Below are 10,300 nucleotides of genomic sequence, written 5' to 3'. Positions count from 1 at the left end.
TCTGAAACACAAAGTGATAAACATCGAGGGGCAAGAAAACTAGATTAAACTCAGCTCTTGGACAGCATAAACACACAGGAAGATGGACTGCAGAGACTATAAATACACCTCTTTGTATGAAATACTGCTCTTACACAGAGGAGTGGCTCAAAATTTGCAGAAATCACCTCTGTTCAGAACTGAAGTGGAAACCTACATGATCAAGACTGGAAATTGTTTGCTTTGCACTGATACTTTCTAGATTAACTCTCAGACTAGAACAATTCAAAACCCAAATGTATGTGTGTTGTCCTTTGGAACCAAAAAATGATCAAGACATGAAAGGTTTAAAATGGTTAAATGTTTCCTCCAGAGGCTGGGGATTAACAGTCTGGGCAAGTAGCAGAGGAGAGAAATAAAAAAAAAAAAAAAAGTAAAATAAAAGAAGGAACTCTTAAGTGACCTGACAAGGGAAACTTAAATCTTATTTTTAAGAGGTTAGGTTGTACTAAAGCTTGAAAAATTAAATCCACAGCTGTCTCCAGAGGACTATATCTCACTGAGAAAGCTTCAAGTAAGTTTATCATGTATCCAACACCTAGACATTGGACCTCAGGGACCACTAGGATAATATTTCCTCTGGATTAGCAAGAAAGCTAGCAAGTGACATTTGTATGAGACTAACTTTTAGTTTAAGGGGTTTTCTTATAAAATGATAAATGAAGAATGAGCACACTGGGAAGGAAAGTTCTTGCAGTTTGTAAATCTAACGCAACCCCACTATTTGTTTAAAAATGTACTGTTATCTCCTAAATAAGTTTTATTTGGTGACATCAGTAATTTGATGTTTTTATGTCTGTCATCCTCCCAGTGAGGATCAATGTGTTCTTTATGAGCAATATTTTTAATCTCATAATCCCCTTTATGAGAAATGCTTTTAATTTCAGAGACCACGAACACTGGCACCAAGACAATATATATAAAAAAAATTCAAGAGCAAAACTACAGGAAACACAGGATGGATCTGGCACAATTACAGTGCTTTCCTTCTTCTGGGATTCTTCACTACTAGCCAATAAAGCCCAGGATATGTTGGAATGTTACTAATTAACTCACCTCACTATGCCTTGCCACGATAACTGATATACCCCTGGGTTCCAGGGGAATCTTAGGAAACATATGAGATGCTTGGCTGGGTGAACTAAGGACAACTTTAATATGCTAACTTTGAAATCTGAAATCCAGTAGCAAATTGAGTTTTGTACAAAATAAAACTCAGAAATCCACAGAAATGCCAATGTTGGAGCTTTGTAGCACAAAGAACTTTTTATTTATGTACTTCACTCTTTCTGTGTCTATATAAAATACACTGGTGTGAGGAACAGACCACAGGTCCCCACAGCAAAATGCCGCCAGTCTGTGGATGGGTTACAGTAATGTAGCATTACCCTGTTCTACCCACAAAGAACATCAGTGACAACTGTGTTTTCCAGTTCTATAGAAAATCCTCAGCTGCACACCTATGTGCTTCTCTGTGCCTGCACATATGCACATGTAGGAGGTGGAATGAAGAAAAAGCATACAGAGCAAAATTAAATGGGGCAAGTGAAATAAGGGGAATTGCTTAAACAGCTTACAGATGGTAACTAAATTAGTTGAAAGCTGAAGGATTGTTTTCTCAACACACAGCTCAACAGCACTGTAAAACTTCCATTATTGTAACCCAGAAGCTCCTGAGAACCAGTAATTTCAAGAGCTGAACTCCTGGTCTCTCATATTTTCTTATCCATGGCCAGCCAGACCAGTCCCTGTTTCTTCCTTCCTCCAGTGCTTTCCAGGCTCCTGGAAAGCACAGCTGGGAGAGTGAAGGAATATTCTTCACCCCATGTTCTCTTCCACCTCTCTGTTGCCACCCCATACACCTTGTTTTGAACACCATCACCATCCTCCTCTGACAGTCTCTTCCAGGTGCCCCAAATGCTCTCCTGCCTTTCCTTCACCAAGCAGGGCGAAGGGGTAAGTGCACTAAATCAAACACAAGTTCAGCCTCTGCTTGGTTCCTTTCATGATGTAAATAAAACAAATTAGCATCAGGGCAGACCCTGTGAAAGGATTTACTGTACACTCACCCACATTCTTTTTCTTAAACTCCTGATACAAAGACTGGTAAGAATGAGGAAACATCAACTCATAAATCCTATGGTAAGTCATTCCATGTGTTAAGTGCTATCCCACTAAAATGTTATGCTTTATTTCAGGTCTGAATTCATCTAGCTTGAATGCCTCTCCTTGTACTTCCACTCTGCTACACTCCTTATGTAGTTAGGCTAAAATTAGGTGGAAACAAATACAAAAATACTATCTGTAAAAGTAGAAGGATTTTCCCTGATATGAAGAACAATGCTGGTGTTGTCCATGATAGTTAAAAACTTAACAAAAAGATTTTGGCTGTGAAGTGTTGTGCAAAATCTTCACTTCTTAAAGGAAATAGCCATGGTCTGAGGTATTTAGAATAAATATTGAAAAATTGGTATTTTCCTATTGAATCCATTTGAAATGAGTTAAGTCAAATGTCACCAGAGCAGCACCACTTCAGCTGAGGTACTCATTCCTTGTTCTCCCTTTGCTTTTTTTTTTTTGACAAAAACTGAAAAAAAGGCAATTATTGTTGTGCAAAGTAGAAACAATTTGATGACCACATGCAGAATCTTTTTCTTTTGAAGGGGAGGAATTTTGAAGGGGAATGAAATATAGACTTTTTCAAGTGTAAAAGAGACCCCTCCTTGAAAACACTTTAGCTAGTGCTTAACTTTATTACTGTGGCAAAATTAAGCATGTGCCTGAGTGGTTGCAGAGTCAGAACCATAAAATGCCACAGCCTTTATAGCTATGAGTCTGCTTTCTGCCTGCTGCATCTAATAAACATTAAGAGGTGAAATTCTGTCCCCACTGGGGTCAGTGGTAAACTCTCATTGATTTCAGCAGAACCAGAATTTTGCACAAGAAATCCCCATCATTGTCATTAGGGGTCACGAGATGACAAGAACAGAGAAAGGCCATCTGTTCATTCTTTTATGGACACTTCCATATTTAATCTTTTTGGGCTGTTTGTCAGAAAATTAGGAGAAATGGAATATGCGAACCCTAGTGCAGCACAAATACTGAACATATACATCCAGAACATACTGACAGGTAGGTGTGGCACTTGGCGATGTGCTTTAGTCGTGGCTTTGGCAGTGTTAGGTTTATTCTAGGACACAATCTTAAAAGTCTTTCCAACCTCCATGATTCTAAGATGCTGTGAAAATATACAACATGCTCTTTCTCTCAGCAAAATTCCCTCTTACAGGATTGGTCTCAAGGCAGGCACTGGAAGTCCATGTAGATAGTTACTTTACTACAACTCCAGCTCCAGAAGGAGCTACAAGGCCATCAAAGAAGAGCAATTCCATGGAAGGCAGCAATTCTGATTTCAATAGGCCAAAGGAGAAAACAACACACTCTGCTCTACAGTGAATAGTCAAAAGAAAACTCTTTGAAGAGGTCTGTTTCTTTTCACATCTTTGGATGTTTCATTTTACATCTGAAACAAGGAAAACCGACAGGTAATTTTCTTCCCCGGTTTGAATGAGTTGCAAATTGATGCATTTACTTAGCTCAGTGTTGGATTAAATATATTATAAAATAAAAATCAAGCTCTTAATGGAGAATCTTGTTTTCATTTTTGTAAAGTCTCATGTTCAAGAATAACAAAAGCAACCAGAATTTGCCAGCATGATCATGTGTCACTGAAAATGCCCTTCTCTTGCACAGATGTCCCTATCACTGCTGATCAAAAAGGCATTCAAGAATCACCTTGATCTGCGCTCCAAGATTAATTCCATCCAGAAGAGCTAAGCCAGACCTTCCCTCTGCATATCAGATTTTGCTTTGCCTTGTCTCACTTCCTCCTCCCAGCATAAACTTTTAAGCCCAGGGTTTATTACCTCCATTCCTCAATCACTTACTGTGTGACAGCACGTCAGAACAACAGCATCTCCATCTCCCACTGAGCTGCACAGTCTAATCACCTCACATGTTTCCCTGGAAGTCATCCTTTCAGAGTGCTCTACTTTATTTTAACTAATAAAGAATCTTAAGTAGTTTTATGCACAGTTCATTTTACAAGGTCTAGGAAAATATCCTGTATTCATGATTTTTCTCTACAAAACCACTGAATTATTTTTTTTCCAGAGAGCAAAATGCAATCTTCAATGGATAGATTACAAATCTCAGGGTTGCTTTGGTTTCTCAACTCCACGAGACATGAGATTAGTCCATTACATTTTAACAATTCCATTGCTACAGAAAAACAGTGTTGGTTATTTTGTTTGATTTTTTTTTCACGGTGATGTGAAAGAAACCAGTCCCAATGCATTTTCAACATGCAGCCATGTCATATACTAAGGGCTCATCGAAGACAAGGGAAACATCATTTTTGACTTAAAATTCACTGCTAGTATCAGTACTTTTCAGTCATAAGAGAACAAACAGGAAGAAATAAAATCAGGTTTACCATGAGGCAATGTGGTGGGTGCTGCTACAATGTCACTGAGTGTATTCTGTCCATCCGGTTAATAACATCTGTTTGCACCTTGACCAAAAAATATAAATCTGGGGGTTTTTTGCATAAAAATGTTGTTAATTACTTCATCTGTGCTTAATCTGCCATATACTTATATATATATGTACACGTACATACATCTACCATATGAGAACACTCCACAGTTCTGTTTTTCCTCTTTTTTACCCACCTGCTTCACTCCTCCTGCCCAACTTCTCTTCATGCAACTTCCTCCACCATTCTCCTCCTGTTCTGATTTTCTCTGCAACTCCCATGCTCTTTCACAGCCTTCCTCCCTCACTGCAAAAAGTCTCTTCTTCAACCTGACTCCAGAACAATATTTCTTACAACTGTTCTAAGAAAAAAACCAAACTACTCCAAAATCCCCCAAACAAAAGAAAAAAGTAGAAACACAAAGATCTTGTACATGCCAGCTTCTGCTTGCAACTTGATCACCCTTCTGCCCCAAATACCACACTCTCTTTTCTCCTCCTCACATGCACTTCTACCATGCAGGTGAGGGGATCTCCAGAGTCTCATCCCATAAACCTCACCACACTATAAGGAAAGGGATGTAAGGAAATGGTGCAATACAACATCAGAAGTTCAGGGCCAGGCTGTAGAACAAAACCTCAGGCAGCATGTGCTCTACAATTTAATTTTAAAGGATTCTACCACACAATACATGGGGTTTGGTATTTATGCGATGTGGTTTTCTAAACCCAGCATCAACTAGTTGTCACTGACCAACAGAATTATCTGATCTTGGCAGTTCTGGTGGCTCAATCCCTACAAAGCTGAGGTATTTCATTTGGACTCTGCCAGGCTGAGACAGCCTCTGCTGTCCCTTCAGGTCCTGACAAACACCCAATTTTAGCCGAAACATCATGGCACACTTAACTAGAATAAATGTTTCTTTACTCATATTTTTCAGGTCTCACATTCTTTAGTATCATTCTCATCTTGTAATCTTTGACCTACTTTCCATAGGTGTCTAAAACTATTCTCCATTCATAGGCATATGTGACCAGATAAACGAGATAAATTCATAGTGAAATAAATGGAGATTGTCAGGTACTAGGTGCTCAGTAAATATCAGACTATTTATATGGCTTCAGAGTTTAATGTTTGGCTTATGCTTATCTGGAGAGCTGCTGCTATCACTGGAGAATTATCATTCTGATTAGGTAGCTATATTTTTTTCTTTATGACAGTATTACTGTGATAAAAATAGAATAAACATAGTAACAAAGGCGTTGTGTTCTAGCAATGTTTTGTAAATTCATTGCACTAAGGTAGCACTTCATATTTCTCAGGGTACTTTCTTTTTCTATTTTCTGTTAAAACAAAGGCAGGGCACTGTGTGGATACCACAAAATATTTTATTCTGCTTGGTTACAGATTATGAAAGTATAAAAATTCTTAGTCTTTAATAGGATCAGTAGACATTAAGTATTTATGCTTAACATTCTGCCACAATAAAAGCAAAAGCTTTGTTGTCTAGTATTTATTTCTGTATTACCCCTACGACTCTGGGTAGACAGAATTTTTGGTTGTATGTTACGGGGCAGCAAGAGCACTCCAGAAAACTACAGCCCATTAAGATCCTTTCTGATACATCCTGGATATGATGCTGTTTGCTTGTTCTTTAGAGAGGCTTGGAAACAAGATGAAGGGACAGAGGATTCAGGTGCTGGCTGTACAGTGTAACTTTTCCAATATGCTTTTGGACTTGCAGCTATTTTGCCTGAGTCTGGAGCTACAGCAGTATCATCTCTGTGCTCTCTGTGCCTCAGTGGCTGGGCAGCAGTGCTGCTGACCCAGAAGGAAGATTATGTTTCAAAACACCAAGGCTGCCTTAAGGCTGGGCTTAGCCAAGAGCTGCTGCTGAGGACCAGTGACCAATTCAGATGGCCATAATGGGGCAGGACACCACAATAGCCCTTCTTCAGTCCTCCTCTAAATACTGCACACAGAGTCTGGAGCATCTCTTATGAGGAGAGACTGGGGGAGCTGGGGCAGTTTCGTCAGGAGAAGAGAGGGGATCTCATCAATTTGTATAAATGTCTCAAAGGCAGGTGCCAAGAGGATGATGCCAGACTGTTTTCAGTGGTGTCCAGTGACAGGATGAGGAACAATGGCCATGAACCGAAACACAAGAAGTTCCACCTCAGCATGAGGAAGAAGTTCTTTGCACTTCTTTTGCAAAGGGTGATGGCGGAACCAGGAAGGTGGTTGAGTCTCTCTCTCTGGAGACATTCCAAACCCACCTGCATGCATCCCTGTGTCACCTCTCCGGGTGACCCTGCCTTGGCAGAGGGGTTGGCCAGGATCATCTCCAGAGGTCCCTTCCAACTCCAGCTATGCTGTGATCCTGTGAACACAAAGTGCCCTCACTCCTGCTGCTCACAGGTCCTGAAGTACTTCTCACCAAATACAACTTCCTGATTAATTGAAAGCCTATTTCATGATTTGTCAGGAGATGGCAGTGATGTATATCAATTTCAAAATAATAAACATTAAATAAATACAGAGGACTAAGTAAAGGGTACCAACCCACCGACCTCTACTGTAGCTTGAGTTCGGGTCAATTCTTACTCTCGGTCAAGTCTCTTCCAGGTTGAACCACAGCTGGTCATATTAACGCCCAGAAACGCAACGTCTCAAGTTTAGAAACTTAACTCTTATGTACACATTTAGAGGGAAAACCCAGCTTCTTCCGTTCATCTCCTGATCCTTTGTAAGCAAACAGCCCGTGAGGAGCCAGGACCCGGCGGGGCAGCGCCTCCCCCGCGCCTGCAGGGGGCGCTAAAGGGGAGGGAAAGGCGGGGCGGGCAGAGAGAGTGGCGCGCGTGCGCGGGGGCTGGCGGCGCGTGCTCAGAGCGCGCGTGCGGGGCGAGGCGGGGCGGGGCGGGGCTCGGCTCGCGCTCTCCCTGGTAACGAGCACCGCGCGCGGGGCCGCGCCCTGCTCGGGCCGCCCCCCCCCCCATCCCCTCGCAGCCCCTCACCGCCGCCATGCAGAGCGAGGACGCCCGGTACCTCAAGAGGTAACCGGAGAGGATGGGCACGAGGCACGGCAGTTCGTGCTGGGGATGAACGGGGTGGGGGGAGACCGTGGCGGTTGAGGCGCGGTAGCTTGTCCTGAAGGATGGAATGTGTCAGGTTGTGGGGTGGGAGATACAGGTGTTGCGGGTTGTTGCAGAGGGGTGGATGGACGGTTGTGGTTCGGGGAATATAGGGGAGCTGAAGGTGTGGTGGGCGGTGAGTGGGTAGTGGTGGGTTGGGGGACAAGAAGGGGCTGTGGAGAGGGGGTGGAGTGAGGGGCTGAGGTGTCGCTGGTTGTAGTGAGGACTGGCTTGGGGATGGATGGGAAATATTAGATGGGGAGGTGACAATAGAGAGTATTTTGAGAGGGGAGATGATGAAGTGGGTGGAGGTATCGGGAGTGAAGAATGGCTGTTTTGGAAGCTTACTGGAGGTTGTGGTGTGGTGGGTAAGATGGGTGAGGGGTTTGGGAATAGGAGATAGATTTGTTTAGGCAGTCCCCCCTCAGCCTGCTCCAGTCTGTTGGGCAGAAGACTTGAATGAGGACAGGGAGGGTGAAGGATCAGTGTAGGTTACAAAGACAGGGTAGGCAGAGAGATGGGGGTGGGTACTGCTGGGGGAAAGGTGGTAGTTTGGAGGGGTGCTCTGGTCTGGGGATGGCTGTGGTGGCATTTTTTGATGTGCTAGGGATGAGGCACTGAAGTGACAGCAAGTTGAAAGGAGAACAGATGCTCTTAGGAGATGAGTGAGGAGGGTCATTGTGTATTAGGTGTTGGGATGGGGCAGGTGGCTGATTTGGGGGTCAGGGATGGGATAAGAGACAGTAAGGTCAGGTTCAGAGAGCAGCTGGGAGACATGGACTGATTCAGAGGAGAGTTTGAGAGTATGTCATGGCAGATTGGGTGGGACAAGTGACATGAATGGAAGAGGTAGCTGTGGTATATAAAGTGTATGGTCTGGGTTTGATGTTGCAGATGTAATGAATGAATGGTGCCTTTATCTATTTGGCAATGAGACCAGTCAGCGTAAAGAATAGGGTCTGAGTTGGCAACTACAGGATCTCTGTCAGTTGTTTCAGAGGAAAAGTGACTCAATTCCAAAAGATGCCAGGTCATCTAGGCCTCTGTTCAGATGTGATGTGTGAGCAGTGTCACTTGCTCCTATCATGCAGGTGATTTTATCCATCATGTCTTGAATCGTAAGGAGTTCCTAGTCTTCTCTTGTTTTTTACTTCCTTTCCGGGTACTAGTATTTGCAAAATTTCCTGTTTAAACTGTCTAGGTTTTGCTTTTTCTCCCCTTATATGCCACATATTAGGACCCATAGTTGGAAGCAGTGCAGGGAAAAAACCCCTCCTGATAATCTTTGAACATTAGTTCTGTCATAACAGTGCTATGATGGGTAAAAATTAAATGGCCACCCTTAATTAAATCAATAGCTGTATCTTTGGAGTAGTGTCTGGTTTTTAGCCTTGCATGTTCAGTTCGTGCCATCTTACGTGATTTTGAAGGAATCTTTCCTTTGTAGTCATCCTTGCAACAAGTGTAGTTTTCTTTCTTTTTTTGGGAGCACAAACCCAAAACTACCTGCTGTGCTGTTTAATGTGACCAGGCTGGTGTGCAAGTCTGGTACTCCTCTGTTCCCTGTTTCCCTCTGTCATCCTCCATGAGCACTCCCCCTCCCACCAAGTCTGACTTGCTGGGATTTGTTATTGGATTTTCAGCTTTACCCACGTGCGCCATTTGTCCCACTTTTCATTAGGATAGTTTGCTTTTGCTTTTTCCCTCTAAAGGAATTAGTTAATAAAGAATATTAACACTCCAGCCTTGGTTATGTGAGCTCAGCTTGTCCAGCTTTTGTCTGTAGAAAAGGCTTTCCTCTTTTAAACCTTGAACTGAACTGCGTTCTTGTTGACAAAGCAAGCAGTGAAGTGAAAGGACAGGCTGATGTGCATGAGAGCTCCCCAGTACATTGCTGCTTCTACTTGTTATAATGTTTGTAGTTTAAAGTGTTTTATGAAATAATTTACAGACTCAAAATGTGTAAAAAATTGGTAAAAAAGATGTTTGTAGATTTGGGGGAGAGGATTTTTTTTTCTGTAAATAATGATGTACCTTGTGATGCTGACAATCTGAATGCAGTATTTTCCAAATGAAAAACAACTTCAGTGGCTGGGGAGTACATTTTAGTGTAGGTCCTCAAGTATTTCACAAGTTAGGATTTTCAGAGAGGGAACTTGGCTGTGTATTGATTTGTGAGTTCATTAGCTCAGAAATAGCTCAGGCAGAGAGGGTGTTTGTCAGTGTGAGAGGGCAGAAAATCTCTGCAGCTGTAAGTTGGTCGATTTACACATCTGTCCCTCTTAAGGAAAAATTAAATGTGAGAAGTCCTAAAACAGTTTAAGCAGTCTTAAGCTAAGACTCTCCTGGTTGCTAAGCTCATCAGTGGTTTACTGTTGCCAAAAGGAGGAGGTTTCACTCCTTCTTTTTCCTGATAATAAATGGGAAGTGTTGTTCCTTTTCTATAGACAACTTCAGTTCTGTGACGCATTGAAAAGCTTCCTCTCTCCAAAATATGGAGAGTTTTCTGTTGGATTGCTGCAATTGACTGTGACAGGGATTGATGAGCCCTCATGTTGAACTCCAAAGTGACTGCCAGGAGCAGGGAAACATG

The 10,300-nt window shown here is 42.4% G+C and overlaps 1 protein-coding gene across 3 annotated transcripts in view; it reads left to right on the top strand.

Annotated features, from left to right (window-relative positions):
- The first annotated feature begins 7,500 nt into the window (after positions 1 to 7,500).
- The window catches only part of KIFAP3 (kinesin associated protein 3), a 68,373-nt gene continuing 65,573 nt past the window's right edge, over positions 7,501 to 10,300 (top strand). Inside the window, exon 1 of one of the 3 annotated variants that reach the window (XM_069022547.1) lies at positions 7,501 to 7,629. In XM_069022547.1, coding sequence (XP_068878648.1) covers positions 7,598 to 7,629 — 32 coding nt within the window. In that variant the 5' untranslated portion in view covers positions 7,501 to 7,597. The remainder of the gene's footprint in view (positions 7,630 to 10,300) is intronic. The other 2 variants (XM_069022544.1, XM_069022546.1) reach the window with 2 other exon arrangements.

Source organism: Aphelocoma coerulescens, chromosome 8 (assembly GCF_041296385.1).
Source record: "Aphelocoma coerulescens isolate FSJ_1873_10779 chromosome 8, UR_Acoe_1.0, whole genome shotgun sequence".
NCBI classification, from domain to species: Eukaryota; Metazoa; Chordata; class Aves; order Passeriformes; family Corvidae; genus Aphelocoma; species Aphelocoma coerulescens.
This window is presented reverse-complemented; position numbering and strand designations above follow the sequence as displayed.